The 23,152-nt window shown below is 37.8% G+C and overlaps 2 protein-coding genes and 1 long non-coding RNA gene across 4 annotated transcripts in view; 2 read left to right on the top strand and 1 right to left on the bottom strand.

Annotated features, from left to right (window-relative positions):
* LOC144663169 (betaine--homocysteine S-methyltransferase 1-like) overlaps positions 1-23,152 on the bottom strand; it is a 144,107-nt gene that overhangs the window by 77,257 nt on the left and 43,698 nt on the right. The gene's annotated exons all lie outside the window — the stretch shown is intronic.
* Positions 1,583-19,145, top strand: LOC144629018 (uncharacterized). Of its 2 annotated transcripts, XM_078487287.1 has the most exons (6): positions 1,583-1,710; positions 13,195-13,331; positions 15,707-15,775; positions 16,163-16,279; positions 17,260-17,392; positions 18,605-19,145. In XM_078487287.1, exons 2-6 carry the CDS (start codon positions 13,205-13,207, stop codon positions 18,618-18,620), a joined length of 462 nt encoding a protein of 153 aa, XP_078343413.1. In that variant the 5' UTR covers positions 1,583-1,710; positions 13,195-13,204; the 3' UTR covers positions 18,621-19,145. The 2 variants fall into 2 exon arrangements, with proteins under 2 accessions (XP_078343413.1, XP_078343333.1); XM_078487207.1 differs by lacking the exon at positions 1,583-1,710 and having other exon boundaries at positions 13,144-13,331.
* On the top strand, positions 21,795-23,133 carry LOC144630424 (uncharacterized). The gene is made up of 3 exons (XR_013566546.1): positions 21,795-21,946; positions 22,393-22,470; positions 22,922-23,133. It is a non-coding gene; the product is annotated as an uncharacterized LOC144630424 (long non-coding RNA).

The following is a 23,152-nucleotide window of genomic DNA, read 5'->3' as shown; positions in this document are numbered from 1 at the left end:
CAGTTTTATCGGATCGAACAGCCACAAGCTATTTGCTGTAGGTTGTTGACTTTTTACTTGGTTCAGACTTCTAAAAAGATTTCAGTTCTGACGCAAAAACATAAATTTATTTTCTTATTGTATACAGTCAACTCTTTCTAAAACGGACACCTTCGGGACCGCCTCCAACTGTCCGTCTTAGAGAGGTGTCCGTCTCATACGGAGTTTAGTTACAGTAAAATGACTGAAAAACGGCAAGGACGGGACCAACACCAGATGCCCGTCTTATCGACGTGCCTGGTTTTTGAAGGTGTCCGTCTTCTACGGAGTTTAGTTACAGTAAAATGACTGAAAAACGGCAAGGACGGGCTGACCAACACCAGGTGTTCGTCTTGTAGACGTGTCCGTCTTATAGAGGTGTCCGTTAAGAGAGAGTTGACTGTATCACATTATTGTAAATAAAGAAGTGCGACCCTAAGCATAGCTCGATCTTCTAAGGTGGCAATGCGCCGACCTATACCAGTTAATTAAAAATATCTTCGTGACAGAAAATACTTATTAAAAGCCCCTTCATTCACCTTTATTAGCTTTGAGCAGAATAAAAACTTTTATGCTGCGAACGGCAAGAGTTTGTAAAAATTATTTCGTTGTTACACGTACAAAAAGGTTGATTACATGGATTTTTGATGAGTTCCAAATTCTCACTATGCATCGAGTATGGAGAATAACTCCCTCAAACAATGAACTGTTTTGAAGGGTTAACCCTCAGACCAGTTTTTCGTCACCACTCATCCTCTTTTTAATTGGACGAGAACGGCCGAGAGACCGGGACTAGACTAGTCCCAGATTTCGAAAAATGATCAATGAGATTGAGTTAAAAGTACAACGACATTAAAAAAGATATTGATGCACGACCAATTTCTCGCAACATTAAAAGTTCTTCAATAGGCATAAAAGGAATATGTCAAACTGTGATGGTTAAAGGGCAATATATTTTTATCTTCATTAAAATCTGATTTCATGTTAATAACTTTTAGTTATTGCAGTTGCTTTATTTAATTCACTACCTTTTATGTCAAAGTACAAATTTCAACTGTCTAAAAAAGTTCCTGACCGGTTGTAAAAACATGGAGGTACGTCCGAACGCAGATGTTTTCTTTCGTTACTGTGTGAAAAGTACATCTGACGAGATTTAAATAACCGATAGTGATGTTAATTTTGAAGATCTGAATTATTGATTTCATTTCCTTGACAATCGAAATTGTAATAAGCTTCTGATAGCAGTATTGTACGGACAAAGAAATTTCTTTTCAACCCAGTAGTAATCAAACCCACATTTAGCTATTATTGTTTGCCTAAATATTATTCAATGAAAAAAAGACAGTCAATATAAGTTTTTTCCCAGGTAGAAAATAAAAATAAAATAAAGATAGACGACAAAATTTTCGTGACAAGGTGATAAGATCCAAGAATTAAAATATCGAATTGTTGTTTTCAAAATTTCAAACAGCGCATCTGCCTAGCAGTCGGAGGGAATATATATTTTTTTTATCGGAAATTACACTTCGTATTCAGAACACCTTCATCAAATTTTAATATTTCAATTCAAGATATCGGAAAAATTAATATATAGGCGTGGGCCGGTACCGCTCAATTAACGATAAAAGCTACTGATACGAGCAAAACCTGACTGAAAACGACCGATATTGGGCGAGCAAGCGAGGAAAAAAGGTAGGCCTAGTTCATTTTTCTATTTTATTTCTTTTTTCATGCACAAGTTTTGGCATTGACTGCCCCTCCATCTTCTTTCAACTTACAAATATGTTATATTTGTAATTAGTTTATATATATAATACAAATGGCTTATGACATCGGCATTTCTTTTTAGTCGATCTCGATATTTTTTAAAAATCACTTTCGCTCTCTGGTTAAAGAACACTGATTTCATGACTAGAGGGGAAAGCATGCAATTGCTTACTTCATTTTAATGTCTGTAGCATAAGAATAAAACCTTCTTATAATTAAAACAAATACTGTACGGCATAAATTCCACCCCATATCTTAACTAACAAAAAGTGTTTTTCCTAGCTTGACAATTTTGCTGGCTTTGATACAAAAAAGAGAAATAAATGTATTTTCTTTGAATATCAATACGTAGAATAGCCAGCGTAGCAGGCGCCTATGTAGATTTTGAGCGCGCGTATGGGAAACGTGAAAGGCGCGAGCAGGCGCTTGTGTAGTTTTTGAGCGCGCGTATGGGAAACGCGAAAGCTACGCAGGCTTTACGTAGTCAGGAGCCCATAGTATATTGCCGAGTTTTTGCTTATTCGATTTGATCAGGAAACGGATCACGGAAACAGACATAACGGTTCCGTTTCAATCTGTGACCACTCTCACGCTAGCAAAGCCCCTATACCTGTTTTTAAAATATGAATATGAATACAAAATAGAAATGAAACTGGATCCTCACAGCGAAGCATGAACGAAGGCAACTTAATTAATACAAAAGCAGAATAAAATGCGTCCAATATTTTTGCCGGAACTAAAAAAAAACACTTTCTTCGGGGGCTTATAATATTTTAAAAGTACATATGTCTCACATTTTTACACCTGAAGAAATCGTTTTTACTGTTTTTTTTTTATTGGGCATCAAGTTGTTGTCTGTTATCTTTGTCGTTCTTCTGTTAGGATCAGTTTACTGTTGATTTTTTTATTATTATCTTTATCAGATCTACGATAGGCTCGATTTCCGCCGCCCTCTCGAGTCCGGTTTTCCCAGTATAATTCATTTGATATTCGTTTGTTTGTCGTTGTGATCTAGTTATTTCAGAGCTTTGAATTGAATAACTCTTTTATTTTTAAAACAAAAAAGAAGTACACTGACACAAAATATTGAAACTCGTTAAAAATTGGCTGTCACTGACATCTATATGAGGGTCTCAATGGAGTTAACCGTTAGCCGTAAAACGCCCGAAAATTTAGCCGTTAGGCGTAAAAATTGGATAGTTTTAACCGTTAGCCGTAAAAGATGTCAACCGTAAAAATCGGTCAGTAATTTTAAATAATAGAGAATTGTTCACTTCATTGTACCAGAATGGCCCTGAGATATAAAATATGTTTTTCAATAATGAAAATTAATTTTTAACTTTAAAAAATAATGGAGAGTAGTTTTTAACTTCTGTAAACCATAATGAAAAATAAATTAAACGTTAGCCGTAAAAAATCCAAAATTTTAAGCGTTAACCGTAAAAGCCACCACCCCATTGAGACCCTCCTATATGTCGTTTGGTGATTCGAAAATATTCATCGCTTTTGATAAGCTCATCCTCCCCCCCCCCCCCCCCCCGCCGTTCGATCTTGGCAAAAACATGGGGGAGATAAGGGCATCTCGAACTGCCTCCAAGTTTGTTCACTCGACATTTCTTTATAGCAGGCAACAATAAAATATCTTCCCCACCATATACATGTATGAAAAAAAAAAAAAAACAAGTTTTTTTTTCATTGCACAATTGGATATTCCGGCCACAACACGTGCAAAGCGATTTCATCCATCTTATCTGAGAAAAAGGTGCGCACGAAATTTTCACCTCGTCTTCAAGTCCCACGCTTGCGCACGTTTCTCAGAAGTGACAGAGAACTGCAAAGATTTTTAACGTGCTCAGAAGTAAACTCAAACATTTCTCGCGCTTCTTTGATTCTTCTCAGTCAAGATTAAAAGGTAAGACACTGCACCACTCACACTTTTATTTATTTAACACTTTAATTTCAATCAAACAACAAGTATTTTTTTTCAATCGTTACTCTGAAGGATCGTCGCAGCGGAATATAAAAATAATTTATGTTAGATTTTTAAGACTTTTCGCTAGTTATGCATTAGTCAATTGAAACCCCGGCCCCCCGACCCCCGGGACTTAGCGGGGATTTAACGCGTCCAAAGCCGGGATTTAACGCACTTTTAACGGCGCGTTGGCCCCGGTGGGCGGTGGTTTTAACAAAATGTCAGTAGACCGGGGCCATGGAGCGGTGATTTAACAGCACGCGATCACTTAAAGCGGGGACGGCAGCCGGGATTCAACATAAAGGACTTAATGTTTTTCTCAAAATGTTCGTTCTGAGGAATCCCTTCTGAAAAGTCTCCACGCTTCTTCCTTGATATTTTAAAGCCTTTCGCGACGCCTGGGTTTGTATTTAATATGTTCACACGATAAAAATAGACTCATTGTACTTGAAATCTGCCATCTTTGTACACTATCGTCTCCAAGAAAGTAGTTTCTGTTTCTGAGATTTCAGCCGTGAATCATATCATAGGGTGAAAGAAATTAGAAGAAATTCTTCTATTTTGTTACTTCTTGTGTCCGTCGTCAATAAATCGTTTCCAAAGGATAGGCTTATTGCTACTTGTCTGAGTATTTCGTTTTCTATTTTGGCCGTGAAGATGACAGCGGAAACTGCGGCGATTGTCGTGCCCATGGCTGTTTGATGTGCTTAAAGATAATCTTTTCCATTTAATTGGAACGAGCTTTCTTGAAAGATCACATTGAGCAACTCTCTTAACGAGTACGGCAGGGCCGTAGCTAGCCAGAGGCAAGACGAGGCACTTTACCTCGTCTAGATTTTAACCCAAATTTAATAACAAATTTTTTTGTTGGGGAAATGATCCCAAGTTAAAAAAGATTTATTTCTCTCAAGAAATACCTTAAGAAAAATCTTGAAGAAAGAGTTTCAGGGCTTCTAGATTTCAAAATTTACTGAAGGGCATGCCCCCAGTTCCCCCGAGCAAGGTCTTGCCTCTTCTATGGCAAACGCCCTGTACGGGAGGGTTTCCTTGATGAAATTCTCCGTATGCTTCGCATACAGTGTTAATGAGAAAAGGAAAGCTTTTTTTAGGCTGTTTGGGCATGGCACTGTAATCTTCTCAATGAAGTTATTAAAGTCTGTCGCACGAAGCTTGTCGCCGTGCTATCGGCTTAAGTAGATGGTCAACAAAAGCTGAAATACGTTCTGTAGGGCAATCACACCCCGATATTATGGGTCTACCGGCAGGCGTGTTCATAATGGCTAATTATGGGTTTTAAATTTGACAACTTTGTGTCTCTGACCACGAAAAACAATTTTTTTTATAAGTTTTTGGCGGAAACAAACTACATCAGGTTTCTTTCCGACCTCATAACTATACATGGACAATAAATGAAAGAAATAGATATTTCAACTTCGGCCACGAAATCAAGATTTTTGTCCGTTTTTTTTCCTGAAAGTCGATTCGGATGCCCCCGCTATGCGGGGTTTTTAACAGACGTCTAGGCCCCTAGGTTGGGGAAATAAGCCGGGTTTTAACACTTGGTAAATGTTAAATTCCCCGGTAAGTCCCGGGGGTCGGGGGGCCGGGGTTTCAATTGACTGATGCATTATACTAGCACTTTAGCAGACAATTCAGTCAACAGACGTTATTTACAATGAATGGAAGGCAGTCTCGTGCGTAGAATTTCGGAAAAAACGTTGTCAGTGACAGACGTCCCTCTGTCGGTGATTAATAATAAACTTCTTACGACACCTTTCTAAACCAGGCACGTGGTGACCGCAATCTTAAGCATTTACGGCTCACGTAATATCGAATACTCAGCTTTCTGTTCAGATTATAGATATAGGGTCCATTACCTGTTCTAGCATGTGGACCATTTGACAAAAAAATGAACATATGAAGGGACGAATTAAGTGAAAGACTGAGAGTTAACGAACGAACGAACCGGAGCAAACGAGCAAGCAAACGAATTCGAACGAAAGAACAAATGAACGAACAAACAAACTAACGAACAAACAAACTTAGGAAACAAATAATAACGAACAGATAGGTCAAACCGAAATGAAACTGAATTTTTTTATTACGAAATTAGCTGGAATTAGAGAATACAAAGTTCCCGGTTTGTGATTTTGTTATTCAAAATGTTTGAAATTTCCATACTGTCGCCCCTTTAACCTCGTTCCCAGGGTCTCTTCCCCCCCCCATAATCTCGTCCCCACAGCCACTTGTCCCATCTTAGCCGGCGGAACCTGTTCACAAGAAACAATTGGCTGAGCCGTTTTAAAATCCCTTTGTTATACTGAAGTTTGAAACGACTGATTTGATTGGCTAGATTTGAAACTCCCTTTGTTCAAATCTAGCCAATCAAATCATGTGTCCGTCCAGAGCCACCTGTTTCTCGTGCACAGTAGTCAGGTCGCTTAGCTTAATAATCGTTACTTGCGTGATAAAAGCACCAATTTTTGCATGCGGACACCTTTCTATACTTTATTTAAGTTTATCCGTGGCTCCATCCGAATTATTTTATTTTTTCTTTAATTTTAAACCAGAACGTTTTTAGCTCATTTGCATATATTCATAAAAGTTGTTCCGCAATTACCCTTCGTAAGCGATCGATTAGATTTTGTGAAAAAGCCCCAATTCTTGCATGCAGCCTCTTTTCGATACTCGTTTTAAGTTTATTCGTGGCTCCATCCGAATTTTTTTATTTTTCTTGAAATTTAAACAAGAACGTTTTTAGCTAATTTGCATAAATTCATAAACGCTGTTCTGCAATGTTTCATTTCGTAAGCGGTCAATTAGATTTTTCAGCGGGTGTCCGTCGTTATTTTGTACAGGCATTTATCAGAGTACTTGGTATTGATTATCCAAAAGCAATTTGAAGAGAAAACCAGGCGATTAAAAATAACTGTAATATCCTAGACAGGGGAGGATCTAGTGGCGTTGGATTGGGTGGCTAGCCACCCCCTTGATCCAAAAATAAACATTAAAACATGAAAAATATATGGAGAGTGAAACTCGATAAGGTGTAGAAATCGTTGAAATGTTCGGCTAAAATAAAGTCTGGTGAAGGGATATTTTGCTCAGCAATCAAGTGTCCTAGATTGAATGCCCGTCTTCTGAGTTAAAGCAACGCATTGTCCGTCGGTGGCATCTTCTCAATGAACGTTCTTAAGACAGAAAAGTTAAATTCTAGTTTGGTTAAGAGGCAAGGACGAACTCTCTTTATCATAAACGATGATAACCTGCCGTTCAATTTTACGGAAGTGCTCACAGTAGGCATCAAGGGACTCAAACGGATGAGAGGCTGAATAGGCAAGTGTTTCTGTTTCTTCTTTAAATGCCTGCCAAGTCTGCCCTTTCCCCTAAAACTGGATGTGGTGTTACAACCAGATGTAGCGTGGAACAATGGCAGAGAGGTTTCTAGGTACAGATGGAGGAATCGTAGCTGGTGGTATACTTTTACCCGGTTGGTTCTCAGTTGGAAACTGGAGGAGACTGATGCCGGTACCAAGAAAAGAGCTTTTTGAAGGTTGTCTAAGGCACCAACAGTGAACAGACCTTTCGCAGGCAGTCAGGGGATACAACTCCATCTTCGTCAAAGTGCTTGCACATGGCTTTTGCTGTCCACTCAATCAAGCTGTGTGACCCTAACCTGCGATCAGGCGTTCTTTTTCTGCGATGGGAGGAGAAAGATCGCAGGTTATTGTGACCCTGGCATAGGAAATAGAAATTCCCAGCTGGTGTAAATGCTGGATGATCCGGTTGCTCCTCGTCAATCTCTGTATGTTCAAGTCAATGTAGACAGGCAGAGGCGGTTTACGATTTTGATTTTTTTTCTTTGTGTTGCAGACAATAGGCTGGCCAACGGTAAGGCAAGCTTGGGACTCGTGCTTATCTTGCTTACGCTTTTTCAAACCGTCTCCATTGAAAATTAAAAATATTAAGGTCTTGAGGTTAGATGGTAACGACGCTTCTTGACTATTTTATTGAAACAATCCATTAAATTTATATGCCTCGTAGCTGAAAATGTATTTTCTTATTATTGAAGCGGCCTTGGCCAAAATTTGTGCGTCCTCTGTGTAATCTCGTTTCTTCAAGGCTTCTTTAAGCATGTTCCGCATCCCTTGTCGGCCACAAACTACAAGCGCATATATATTTACCATAATAAACATTTTAGAATACTGCATCTAAAAATTAAAATTTTAGCGAAAACTTCAACAGTATCTTCAATTTATATATATTTTTGCAACATTTAAGCATAAAACTGCAAATTACTTACGAAATAGAGAAATATTTCCTTCTGTCCCACTTTCATTTCATCAATTCAAAATGGCGTGGTAGCGGTGCTTGAGAGATTGTACGTGGTCAAAATGTTTAGCAAATTTTGCAAATTGCAAGAAAAAATTCAAGTGGAGCCACGGACAAAATTATTTAATAGTCTTTAAAGGATCATTCTGCAAAGTTTGGTGCTTTTATCAACCCTGTAACGATTTATCCAAAAATTTGCGCTAAGCGACCTGACTACAGGCTCAGCCGGCTAAGAGGGGCAACGGATCTTGCCTTGGAACGAGAATGCGCCCCCAAGAGACCGCAGAAACGAGGTTGTAGCGCTTGCTTACACTATGTATCGCCAACAACAAAATTACCAAAGAACACCACTACACAAACCACTTTGAAAATCTTAGTCAAAATTTCTTCCGAATTTTTTTTCTACCATTGATGGCCGCGATTCCAAATCGAGACCAGTGCACGCAGTTGGTCTGCACAAGCTACTATTTTCAATACGCGAAATGTCGAGGTTCAATTTCTCATTCCTATATAAAAAATAAATTTGAAACTTCCTTTCCATTGAGATTAAATTTACCTCGCCACAAAAACCAAAGCTTTATAATTTTCTTTTTTCTGTGGATTTACGAATTTCCCTCACAGGTCCGTTTCCGGGTTTCCCAAATTTTCTTTTTAGTGATGAAAACTGGCTTCCCTTTTTCACCGTTTTTTTATTCCTGACGAAAGTCCGCTACTTCTTTAAGAAAGTGTTGAAATCGTCTGTCCAAGCCATGCCTACTAATCTCATACTTGAAACTTCCTGAGAAGCATATTGCAGATGACTCAGTTCACGAAAATGCGTGCGTTTCAGTGATTTTATCTGCGAGTTGAATAGGCTATATAATATGCCACATAAATGTCGAATTAACACTACAATATACAAAAATGTTTAAAGTATTTGTCCTGATGTAACGGGTAATTTTGATTTTACTGAGTTTTTTTATTACAGGGTGAAGGCATAAACGTATACGGTAGTACTAGTGATTCAAATCAGTTGTTTATTTATCGTATAAAAAAGCAAGAACTTTTTAGAACGACATTTTGTTGCAAAGATAATGATATTGTTACCCTTAAATCTGTTGGCCGTTTTAAAAATATGTCGAATGTTAACGCATTTATTCATCGGCTATCTTTAGTGCGAAATGCAATAAACTGACAGATGTGCTCGCTGACCTCCATAACAGGTCAGGGCGAATTTCATCTACTCTTCTTCTTTTCAGCTCAATTATCTTCTCCCTAATAGTTTTGTAGACATGTCTGTTACTATACTTTGCTCGGAATATACAATTTACTTAAAGTCGGCACACACTAGGGGACTATTCAGTTGCAGGGACTTGTCTTAGGTACTTTCTTCGGGGATCAGTCTTTTAGTATGTACTTGTATCGATACTTGTATTTTGCATCGAAATTCTAGTCACAGGGACCATATTTTTGGTCCCTGTGACTAGTCCCTTGGATTAAGCTGGTTTGATTTCTGGAACTAGTCGCAGGGACCAATAGTCCCACAAATCGGTCTACCAGTACACACTAAGGGATAAGTCCCTGTGACTATTCCCTGCGACTAGTTCCCTAGTGTGTGTCTAGCTTTAGAGTTGCAGATGGCTGCAACAAACTGCTCCTTCTTGTAAACTTTTATCTACCAGCTATCGGAGATAACTGTTTTGATACTATTTTAAACTGAGTACCAAGCATTGACTTGTTTGCTGGATACAATGATATTTCTGTGCTCTTTTCCTACACACCTTTGTTTCTTTTTTTGGTAGACAATTGACCGCAGATGTGTTAAATTCTTGTTTTAGACCACACCCGGCAACTTATTACATATATAACAACAGCATCGCCTGTTTTTGTAGCTTGTTTGCCAGATAGAGTGATATTTCTGTGCCGGGCCTTTTTCTACATCACAAATTGTTTATTTGTCAGATAATTGACCGCAGATGTGTTATAAATATTCTGGTTTTGGAACTTCTGGACCACACCCCAGAAAATGATAATGAAATCACCTCTTTTTGTAGATCGACAAAAAAATAAAACGATAACAATAGTAAAAACCTCACCACATGGGTGATATCTGGGCTATTTACATTGTTTTTATGATCGCATCCAAGCATTGTCGATACACATTCCTCCGACAAAAAAAAAAAAGAATACAGCAAGCAGAATTGAGCGTCAGATATTTCGAAATTCGTGTACATAGAATCTGCCGCGAAAATGAAACAGTTTAGCGATCCCTTAACAAATAGCTGCGTGGAAAATGAATGAAACTTTAGAAGGGAGCTAATTAACGTAAAGCACAAACGTCCACAAAAAACAACGTGCAACATTAAATCTTGTACTATAAAATGTTTTTTTTTTGTGTGGTTAAAAAAGTGCTGAAATGTTGTTTCGTTTTGAGAAACGTTTCGGGAATAACCCCTTCATCAGTCGCAAAGGGCACATTTTAAAACAGCAATTATTTGCGTTTTTTTAGTCGGGCCAGAACGCAGCCCATATTTGCCTGTTCATATATGAGATAACATTGCGGTTTTTAAAAAGAAAGAGAGAATTTGTACCACCTGATAAGCTTCGATAAGAATACCTATTCCCTGGCTTAAATTATTAGTTTAAAAAGTAATTACAACTTGATCACATCGTTAAAGTGTTCTGGAATTTTACCTCGCTCATTTTCTCTTTGTTTTCTACAATCACACTTTCACTGTACGTTGTCGAGAACTATCTTTCTTTGTTTTACGATTTCTAGCCTGCGCCGCAGACGACACAACACCTAATACGTAGTTCGTATGCGATGCAGACTAACAATTTATAAATAGGGTGTTGTTGTTAAAGCAATATGTTACTGCGGTAACAACAATAACTATAACGTAAAACGAGAAACGGAAAACCTCTTGAAGGATTTCCTGATGTGGGAGTCTCGCCTATAGCTAGTTTTGATAATGATTTAAAATAGCTTCTTTCGCTTCTTCCGTTTGTGGGGTACTCCCAAACATTTTTTGTACCGGGGTGTGCCGCTGAGTATCTGAGACCCTGGACCAGACATTGGAAATATAGGTACCCTGTTCCAGACAATATGCACCATGGAAAAAAATATATAGATATAAAAAAAACTGCTCACTTGACTTCGGTGTGGCTGAAGATAAAGCGACGAGGGGAGCAGAGTTTCGTAGCTAACTTGATCATGCTTACTGAGGATTCTGGGTAAAGATCAACCCTGTTCCAGAGAGAAAGGCTGAATTCTATACCTTGTTCAGAAGTCAGGGAGGCATATATGGGAGTAACCATACCCCCCCCCCCCCCACGGGCTCTGCAGTTGCCACAGCAAGTTGTTAAATTAATCAGAAAAAAAAGACGTGAAGTTGCAAGAGCTGTCAAGGCGACTAAGTTAAGTTCTCATGAAACTATATTCTGTCCCGAACAATTACTCGCCTGCCAAAAACTTACGTTATGGGTTGAGATGACGTAGAATTTTTAAGTTAAATTTCCCACTGATAAACCTCTGCTCAGGAATTTGTGTACGCATAACCTCTCTCTGTTGTACGGAAATTACAAAACTAACGGGAAATGTATGTTACGACAAATGTGTTGTTTTATCCGGATTTACGGATTAAGTGCGGATAATTTTTTTTCCTACGTAGCCAACACTACTCTTTGTGTGGTCCCTGATTCTGCTAATTATGCTTGGCTCAGCGAATTGAATGGGTGCTCAGTACGATCGAACGAAGAAAGAAAGAACGAAAGAACGAACGAGCGAACGAACGAAAGAGCGAGCGAGCGAATGAACAAAACGAACGAACGAACGAACGAATAGATCGATGTTATCTTACGAAATTGTGTTATGATATAATTCCTTTGCAAGTGTTGATGCTTAGCGCTTTTTATTTGTGTTTCCAGCAGCAACACTTGCGTCGGTCTTTCAAAATTTCAGCAATGTTAATCCTGCTCGGAAATTGATTCCAAATAAAGCACTTGACCTGTAAAGCCAGGAATTTCCCGAACCCTTCAGAAGGACCGAAGATTCTCCGAACACCAACGACCACCCTCAGCTCGCGAAACATTTTTAACTTCAAAGGAAATTCTCATCAATGTGTTTCTTAGCGATCATTTAAAATAAGGAAAGCTATTCTTAAGAAAACCTACACAGATATTTCTGTGCACCGTAGAGCTTTACGTAATCTCAACATTTCAATATGTCAACACTACATAACTGCAAAAATCGCTAACTAAAACCTTTGAAACACGTCCGGTTATGACGAGCGATCAAAGTCAAAGGTCTAGCTCGGCGATTATTTTAGAAGCACGTGGAAATTACCAAGAATGCTGGTTTTTTTTTATTATTTTCTTTAAGTTGAAAAGCATACCAACTATTCGTTAAAAATGTCTCTTTATTTGGTATGCGAATTCAAGTGTCTAAAAGTCTTCTTGCTAAGTTTTAAATGTTAGTGTTTCCGAGAATGTTACAATGTGTGAATGAATGAAATATTTTCATCTACTTAGGCCACATTCTTTCAAGTCTGTGTAAGAATGTTAAAGGACCCTAGTAAGCCACGCCTTTGTTTTTGTTGACCTACGGGATTTTCGTTATTATATTTCACGCGGAGCGAGGTCACTGTGAAACTGAAAAAGGTGATTTAACAGACTTTCAGTAACACAACTCAACATGCAGCAAGCAATAAGATTTCGCTATCTACCATAAATTTTTCATAATTTCAATGGCGTCGAAAATGACGGATTTTACGGTTTTCAAGGCGTGGTTGACTAGCCTGACTATGGTCCTTTCTTTCCTAAAACTCTATCCTTGTTCTTTGTTCTGTCACACGGCAGACATGAGGCATAAAAACTGTTTTGACGATCACACCGGCAGGGTTAATTTCCGCTGCTCTCTCGCGTCTGGTTTTCTTCCTACTCGAGCCCAGCACCCCGGAACATCCTGGAAAGGAAATGCATACAGATTAAAATATTCATTGCGTGGGAGGGTAATTTGATTCTATATTGAATCAGTGTCTAAAATTAATAAAGATCAAAATACAATATATATACAGGATTGTAGGGGTCTATCGTAAAATTAATTCATTGCCGAAATTCTCCCACAGATCAAGAAACATGGCAAGCCTGAGTAACAGCAATTGTGTAGTGCTGTGTTTAGTAGCAGTGACTGTTCTTCTTTCTGAAGTTCACTTGACCTCCTCGATCAGTCCTCGTCACAGAGACAGTGGAATAGTTACAGAAGGTAGGTACATTTAAAGTTTCTTTACATGTTGTATGAAAGTTTCCTCTATAGCGTTGCCTTATGAGTTTCATCTATAAACGCCAGTTGAGAACAAAGAACTTTGCAAGTATTTACGGTGAGCTGTAAAAGGTTATGCTCTTTCCTTCAATTTGGACTTCGACATGCATGCTAAGTTTCTCTTCCTTATCCTTTATGGTACTTGTTAAAGCTATTTTAATTTGCGTCTGCGACAGAGAAATATTTTAAAGATGTCAGAGCAAAGCCTTTAGAAATATACGACGCTATTCACAGTTGAAAATTTTAAAAAAATTTCTTAATCAACAGAATGGCTTTCGCAACCTTAAAATTCTACACACAGCAATTAGGTCAGCCATAAAAAAGATATTAAATATATTCATCAGTGAATTTCAGCGGTTAAAATATATTGAGTAAGAATATCACATCTAATCAATATATATTACACTGAAGTGAAATACTGAAAAATAATAAAAGTACCTTGAGTTATCCACAGTCTAAAGTTTCGGTTTTAAGCATGGTTAATGTAACTATATTTGCGTTCTTTCTGAGGTACATTTTTCGGGGGTTTTGTTTCAGGCATAACGCAATTCACAGGCCTCTTTCCTAATCATTGTCAGTCTGCGGTACACATTCCGTGACAATATTTTTGACAATTTGATCAGAGTGCAAATAATCGTGGAATAATATAATCTTGGTTTGTGCTGAGTCAACTATGCCAAAACTATGCCATACCGTGTAATGGTTAATATAGTGTGTTGGAGGTCAGGGCCCAGATTCATGACTGATTCTGAACAATAACTTGCGTCAGACTTGCTCTTAGCTCCACGCCAATAAGCTAATGAGCTGGGACTCAGTGGGGTTAGCTGTTAGGCGCTACAGGCTAGCCGCTACAGTCGTTAGCCGTTTATAGCCGCTACAGGCGCTAACGGCCGCTAATTAGCTAACAATACAAACATGAATTCGAAAGAGCCCACATTCTAAAGAATAACACAAAAATAGAAGGTAGAAAACGAGTAGAGTTAACATTGATTCGTCGATTAAAAAAAAACCACACACCTACGGTATTTCCTTAATATATCGATCTGATTACATACAGACTTCTGATGATTATTATTTTTTAATATTGGCGCCAAATGAGGAAACTATCGAACCCTGGAAAACAGCCGGACTGGGTTCAATCATTTGAATAAAAGCTAAAAACATTTCTTATCAAGAATTTGAAAGACCGAACAAAAGTTCCAAGGAAAAAGGGCAAAGGTGTAGGCGGGCGGCTATTTCAAATATTTTTCTTGAAAGGGGGCGATTTTTCGAGCGAGGCGATTATTGGAGGAAGGGCTATGATCCGAAGAAATCGCGTAAAGTCCCCTAACATCTGTCATTACTGAATGCATAGAAGAGACTAGAGCATTCCTTGACAACGTTTTAAACAGACTATTGAGTAGGTTTTTTTAAAATCGTGGAGTGTTTCCTAATCAAATTATGTAATTCTGGAGTATGATAAAAGAAGGTTTTTTTAACGAAATACAGTCAACTCTCTCTTAACGGACACCTCTTTAGACGGACACATGGTGTTGGCCCCGTCCCTGCCGTTTTTCAGTCATTTTACTGTAACTGAACTCCCTATAAGACGGACACCTCTCTAAAACGGATAGTTGGAGCCGGTCCCGACGGTGTCCGTTTTAGAGAGAGTTGACTGTACTGTATATAACAACAAACATACTAAATAAATAAGTGAACAAGAATGAGATATTTTAAAATTACCCAACACTTCTGTTTTGTGGAGGAGAGTGTTTCGTGAAGTTGAGTAGTTGACCATACGATACGACCCAATGGTATTCTGGGTAGACATCATTAGTAAGCTTTATAGTAATAATCCATTTATTGATAATCAAGATATATTTTGTTTTCTTTGAGAACCTTAAGAGCATGACCCTGTCTTATTATCATGTTTATTTTGTCACGGACGAGGATTATTTTTACGATTTCCCAGTGAACATTAACATTTGGGTCGCATCGTTCGTGGTTCATGCTTTTCATGGGTCAACGATTCTTCAGTTAGGTGTATATATATACAGTCAACTCTCTCTAAAACGGACACCGTCGGGACCGACTCCAACTGTCCGTTTTAGAGAGGTGTCCATCTTATAGGGAGTTTAGTTACAGTAAAATGACTGAAAAACGGCAGGGACGGGGCCAACACCATGTGTCCGTCTTAAAGAGATGTCCGTTAAGAGAGAGTTGACTGTAAGTCGGAAAGAGACTATATTGTTTTAATTAATGTCGTTAACTGCTCTTTATTCTAAACATTTGTCGTTGAATTGAATCTGACTTAAGTTTACTATATCCATTTATTGCAGGTGTAACTGGCGATGGATCCACCTTTAGATCAAAACGATCATATTCGAACCAAAGGAAACGGCTTTCAAGTGAGTAGGAACACTTTTTTTATTGCTGCAAACGCTGCAAAGAGAAAATTTTTTGCTGTCAGTCCTATCTGGATCGAAGGGAAGCGAGGCTGTCTCCGTACGAGTGGTCCTGGTTCAATTCAAACGCAGCCTCGTTCCCAAGGTCCCTCTCTCCCCGCCTGGGAACGAGGTTGGTTCAAACGGTGGCTGGGTTCCTGTGTTGTGTTCTTGGGCATTGCCCCTCTTTACCAAGGAGGGAGCTTAATGGGCCAGCGTGTGTGGGATTATAGAAGTCGACTGCACGCCTTATTGTAAACTACACTAAAAAGCCTTTCTTTCAATTAACATGGACTTTATTCCCATATTGTCCGTAACCTTTGCTCATAATTACTTTGTTATCTTCAACAGATTGCAGGGACAAGAGAAATGATTGCGGTAAACTGATCGATAAGCGTTACCCAAGTTTCTATTGCTCAATGTATAAAAGACAGTGCGCTGTAACATGTGGAGTGGCCCCGTGTCTTAGTAAGTAAACTGCATTACGTCTGCGGAAACTAAAATAAATACTTTCATTTTTATTAACGTTTAAGTTATTATTTCAAAATCAATTTAGATTACAAAGAGCAAAGCTTTAGTATGAATCAAGTGCTAACCAAAAAGCGACCGGGTCAACAAATATTTCGCCTTAATTGCAATCATCACTAAATGTTGATTTGTCTAGAAATGTTTTTTTTTTTTGCTTGCGAGGGCTAAACCCAGGGGGGAGGGGGATACTCCCTATAGTGGACTATACGAGGAGGCTCCGCCCGAAAGGGGTGCCTCAGGATTTTTTTTTATGCTGTAGGTATATCAAAGGGCAGCGATTTAACCCAAAGTTTATCTTAGAAAGACCTCTGTAGATTCCAAAGACTACCAAAGATTTCTAAAGATGATAAAAAGTTCTCTTAAGAACACTTACGATCGTTTTCTAAGATAAAAAGATGTTTCCGGAGATTGCAGTGCCCTTTATGCTATAAATCAGTGCTAGTTATGGCATGTTTCCACACAAAATCAGCAATGAGAATAAGAATCAAAAGAAGAAAATATCGTTTCTATGTCATCTATTTTTTTTTTTTTTTATTTTTGCCTGGTCCACCAGAAAACGAAAGAACAAAAAAAACAGTCAGCGTCAAACCACAAACAAACTATGTCATTACCTGACTACAATTACACTTGTCTCTGTTTGCACGGCGACACCTACTAGTTATTTAAGGCTATCTGCTAAGCTTTTTCAGCCCCTGAAGAAGGTTAGTTGTGTCTAACCGAAATATTGGGCAATACAATTTATTAAGCCTTTTTAGATTGTCCGATCAGCCTTGCATTTAGTTTTTCGTTTTACTTTATATTGCTGATCCTGATCTACGCCAGGACCCGGCTTCGCTTCGCTGCTGTTTGTACAAGTGGTCCTTGCATTACTTTGGTATCTCCTTCTGACTGCTTATGTTTTTCTATTTCCTATGGCGCAGATACGGGAAAAAAATGCAGAGATCTGAGATCAGGCACGGAGTGTGCCTGGGCAAAGTCATGGGCGAATATGTGCAGAATGAGAAAATACAGAGAAGGATGTCTTTTAACATGCTGTTCCTGTGACAAATCACAGTGAGTATTGAAAATGTAATGTTGCAATGACGCCCAAAATGGGATACATCACAGAGGGTCTGAATGGGGGTACGTCGATAACACTAAACACTTCATCTTTTGCCTCTGTAACATGAAACCGTAAAATTTGAGGCATTTTAACACTAACAGTAAACAAATTCACTGTAACAGTAAAATAATAATTTTATCCAGAAAGAAACAAAAACGGCTCCAAAAAGGCCAATATTATTTTGTTTAGTATATCAAGAAGTTTTCGGCCATTTTCCGACGATTTCTGATCATTTCGGAAGATTTCCGAAGACTTCCGAAAATTTCCGAAGACTACCGAAGAAAACGAAAGCTACCGAAGATGTTAGAAGACTACCGAAGATTTTTGAGGAGAAATCCGACAATTTTCTCTCAGTCCATGAGCGATTTTATTACCGCTTTTGGAAGAGCAGATAAGAATTTACAAACAAACCTCCAAGCACTTAACAGTATTTTCTCCGGGAACAATGAACATTAAAAAACTGGCCAATTTAACATCAAACACTTAAAATTGTGGGCAAATAACATTAAACACTAAGCCCCATTCAGACCCTCATCTCAATCTTGGCTAGCGAAGAACCTCTTTGAGCTCGTCACACAAGGGTTTTTGCACAAGGCTTAGAACAAAATTTCTTGGTTATGATTGGTCAATGGCAAGTATATATTGAGAGTATTAGCACAAAACTGAAATAGAGTGCAATATGAAACTTTGTACGTGCGGTCGCTCGGACTTCCGCAAAGTTGATTTTTCGCTCCATTTAAAGAGGTGGAGCTTTTTGCCTGTTTTTCGGGAGTCAGTAAGCTGTTTTGTTTAAAAAACGCTTAAGTGTATGCAATCTGTGGTTACTCAGCTTGCTTCGTCAATTCGTAGTAAAACTTTATCAAAAATAGTGGAAACTCGATTTAACGAACCTCTATATAATGAAGTCCTTCGTATACGGCGAGAGATACTCTTCACCCAAGTAATAGTAAAATATATGGAAAGAAACCCCGGTATAACGAAACCTTGATATATCGAACATATTTTGCCAGTCCCTTAGCCCTCTGTTATCGAGGTACGGTTCTCTTCCACTGTATAAACAATTCGCTAATCTCGCTAGGGTTGGGGGATAAGGGGAATAGGGGTAAGAGTGTTTGGAAAATAGTCAAGAAAACGAACCAATTCTTGTTTCTTTTCTCTTTCAGCGCAAACTGCAGTTAGCTCGGCCGATGGCCACTGTTGTTAGGCTTGTGGATCTACTCTTATGACGACAGGATTAATTGGATAATTTCGATCGATTGGCTCTTACTTCGTGTAGAAGACACAGTTCACCTATAACAATAGAGAACAAAAGGACAAAAGAACGAGGAATATAATTAAAACAATAGGTTTGCGAGGGGCAGTGTTCTATTGTGACGTGTCCTGTGCTTCAACACCAAGAAGGAGCCGATCGATTTAATACAAATAACTTTTCTTTAGACTTCGAGACTTAAGTCAGAAAAGCCAGCTAAAGAAACCGCATGACTCTAAGAATAAATGCAACGATTTGTTTTGTCTTCTATTTCGATGTTTCCCAGCCATGCTTAGCATTTTAATATTATAAATGGCGAATTCGTAATAATAAAATGTATATAATTGCGTCACTTAAATAAACAATATATACGTTAATGTATTTAATAATTAGCGAAAGCTGCTAGTTGATGAATTACAGGTCAGAGAGATAATAAAAGTGCCTATAAACTTAAATACTTGTCTAAGGATATTAATATCTCACCCTCAAGCTGTTACTGGGCGCGGAGTCGTGCGGCCTCAAGGCCTGGCAAAAGAAGGAAACATGTTTTGTGAAACACTCGTAGCGGGCATGTTCCTCCAATGTTTCCCAGTTTCGCCATACGGGAAGCATTGTTTCCAGTGTCAATTTCTGTCTCCAAGAATCAAATTTGCTTCTGCTACATCGCAGAAACATTCCGTGTTTCCGCGCGGAATGAAACCATGGCTGAACGAGAAAACAATTATGGAAACATTTTTTAACATTTTTCTGGAAAAATGTTTCCTCGTTTTGCAAGATCTCGTTCACACTTCAAGCAATGCTCATCTCATTAATCTCTGTTTCGAAGTGTTTTGTAAATTTTTGGGTGATTTTTGGGGATGTTTTTTGAGAAAATAGTTTTCTCAAAGGATTTGTAAAATTTAAAGAAATAAAAAATATTGAAGATTTAATTTAGCTTTAAAAGTAGAATTTGAAGTCCTGAGTTAAAATTAGTAGATGGACACCATGCAAAACAGATGACAACCTGTGGTGCCCTGCGCGGGTTCAACTGTCTGGTGGTATTCTAAAAATAATTTTCTTTCTTCTACCCCTTTTTTACACCACTTTTACCCTCGCCTAAATAGAGATAAAAACAATAGAGGAATCCTCATTGTGACGGCGCATGAACAGACCATTCAAGTTGTTAGCAGTTACTTAAGATCACGTGGTCACGTGATTTCATTTCCGAGTTACTCTTTGCCTCTGTTTCAAAACGAGTCTGCGTGCAGAACCATTCCTGAAAATGAGTTTCACCTCCACAGCCATTTCCATGCAAATCAAACTCATTTTCATATGAATGGTTTCGCACGTAGACTCGTTTTGAAACAGAGGCAAAGAGTAACTACTCGGAAATGGCCTTAAAAGAGATGCATCATTCTCCTCGAGAATACTGGTGGGGTATAATTTTATGCTTAAGTATGGGGGTTAGGAGTTGAAAATTTGCAATAAACATGAGGGGCTTTGAATTTATAATTATCTGCAAATCCTGAAAATCTGTAGCATATAAGCGGCATTTTAAATTGCCTAATGAATAACTGACTTGATATCAAGTAAGAAAGAAATTGTTTCAGGAACAAATTACCGAATTTTTTCCTATCAAGCATTTTCTTCCTTGATCAAAAACTGGACTGTATATGACAAGACAGGAACACTTAAGTTTTTTTCATTCTAATTTTAGAAGACCCGGCTTACCATATGCTTTTTTTGTGCTACATGTGCCATTGAATTTCCCAAAACAAACATAATTGTAATGTAGTTAGCAAGAAGACTGAAGAAGACATAATATTTGGCCTGGTGCTATTATTTCAAACTTAATAAGCTTCCCTGGTAAAAAGTGGAAGAGTACACAATTAAGATGTGAGCGGTAAACGTTATCACCCATCTGCAGCTTCATAACGGTATACCGGTAAATAAATAAAAAAATTAAAGGCAAGCAAAGGCCATACTGTAGCTAGTAATTAAAAGCCAGAAAAATTCTCATTAACAAAATCTCCAATAAACACAATTTTTCTCTTTGTTAGCCGCTTTTCGATTAGTAGATGCTATCTTTTAAATATTAGTGATATTTAACAAAGACAAAATTTAAAAACAAGCTGTCGCTATGCTGAAAACTAGTTAATGGCCATTGATATGCGAAAAAATACCAAACAAAATAAAACTATAAAAGATCTTGCAAAATTATTTTTTGGGCGTGGTGGCAACACACTGCTGTTCATACCACCGTGATAAAAACAACTTTATCATCGTACAAAAAAATTAGTTTTATTATACTTGTAATCTATATTTTCCGAGATAAATCTGCCATTACTACATCAAATTGCGGAGAGTGTAATTCGATGCCAGCTGTGCCCCAGATAGACGCCTTAGCTTACCAGTCAAGGCAAAGAGATAATGGACGAGGCAGAAAGATAATGTAGTTAATGAGTAGTACACAGCTTAGGAAGACCTTTTTTATTATGAATAGGTTTTTCGTGAATAAACAAAGATTGATGATGATGATGATGATGATCACTATATAATATTAACAATGCTTTTCAGAAAAAATTAAGTTACAGATTCAAATTAATTTCGTGACAGGGCCCTGTCTCCTAAACATGTTCTGGAGATGGGAAATATGATAACAACATGAACAACTGCTCTCGCAGAAATATCTTTTAATGTTTGCCTTCTTGTTGCGTCGCATAAGCAAACCTCAGGCTAAAGAGCTTTTGGTCTGCATTGGTATTTTATTTAATGCGTCATTTTATAATATGGACACTGTTTAATTACTTGTTGTACATTATATCCTTTCTAAAGCTGTTGGCGTTTGCTTTTCAACCATGAAAAGAGCTGATGAAACATTTTGTTTTTCTGAGATAAATTTATAAAAGGATCAAAGGAACCGCAGATAAAAAAGATCAAATGGATAATCCATTCAGAAAGAATGGATTAAAAAAATTTTCTCAGAAAGAAAATAATTTGTTGGCAAAATATTGCTGGTGGCTTTTAAATAAGGCAACTAATATTGAATAAATGAAAACTTTAACAAATTAATTAACAAACAGCTGAACACGGCTTGAACAGTTAACTGCACGTTTATAAGTAAACGAGGAAATTTCTCATCTAGTCATCTCCTCTCTTGAGAAGCGTCAATTGCAAGATGAAGAAAACCGCAGTAATGTCCTGTATTCTTCTGTTGTTTATTTGTTCGCTGTTGCGAGTAGACGGTATGGTTAACATGAAGAATGCAAACGGAAAGGTAATTCAGTAGTGAAACAGTGTTTTGCTAGCCAATTTTTAGTCAAAAAGACCACCTTAGTTCGTTAAAGGTTTATGTCATATTTAACAACACACGAGCCTAGTTTACGAGCGAACAGTGAGCGACGCCCACTGCGTTGATTATCGCTAATAAAAACCAGGTAGGAGTATAACAGTTTTAGTAGACTCTTCAAAGGACTACAGACGAAAACCACAATTAGGCGTTTTTTAAGCAAAAATTCACGAATAATTTTCACTTTTAAGGGAGAATCAATCATGTTTGCAAATTTCCAGTGTTCGACGCTGAGTAGTGCCCCAGTGCCCTCATATTTTCCATCTCTCTGCCTTGACCTGCAATATCTTTCAAGTCCTGCAGATCCTGTGAGGAAGGAAGAAAAGTACTCTCGAGCGCAGCTTATTTAACTGTTATGTAATCTTATTTTGCAGAGGCTTTATCGGCAAAGAAATTTTGAAGACATTTCAGCTGGAATCGACCCGATGAACAACGGCCAAAATATGCTGCAGGTAATGTATAAAAAAGCACTCGGTTGGGAATTACGATACATCCCAATCTTTCTATTACGTTGCAGTCTTTTGTGTTTCTTTTATTGAATGGAACATTTTTTCATCCTTTAGTCGGTGCTAAGACTTGAAAAGTGTCGCTCTGACACCTTTCTTAGACCCAGCTTTTCAAACGTAAAATTTAATTTCATTTCTGTTATGATAGGATGTTTTACAATATATTCTATGCATTACATGGGATCTTGCTTTGTTAGCTGACTCACAAGAACGAAAAAAGACTTTAAACATTAACGAAAAAAATTTAAAAATCTAAGTTTTTGAGCAAAATTAATGTAGCGATGAGAAATTTTGTAAAGCTTAGCTTAACCCAAATTTCGTGTTTATTTTTTTAATAACAAATATAATTACGATGTGTCAGTTGTTTTAAGTTTATTGTTGTCCTTTTACTATTTAGCGTGACCAGGAGTTCAGAAGGAGCATTTGTTTGTCTGCCCGTGAGCTAGACTGCGAGAGAGAACTGCAAGATCAGTGAAGACCTGTCACAAATGATCTTTAATTAACGCAAAAGAAGATACTACAAAAGTAAATTATTTAAATATTATTGAGGTGTAAGTATTGTTAAACAAAATGCAAAAGATGAATAAAAAACCACTTTCGCACCTCAAACGTTTACCCTGTTTGTTTT

This window comes from Oculina patagonica, chromosome 1 (genome assembly GCF_052425735.1).
Source record: "Oculina patagonica isolate OP01 chromosome 1, crgOcupat, whole genome shotgun sequence".
Lineage (NCBI taxonomy): Eukaryota > Metazoa > Cnidaria > Anthozoa > Scleractinia > Oculinidae > Oculina > Oculina patagonica.
The sequence above is the reverse complement of the archived record's forward strand: the minus strand, read 5'-3'. Positions and strand labels throughout refer to the sequence as shown.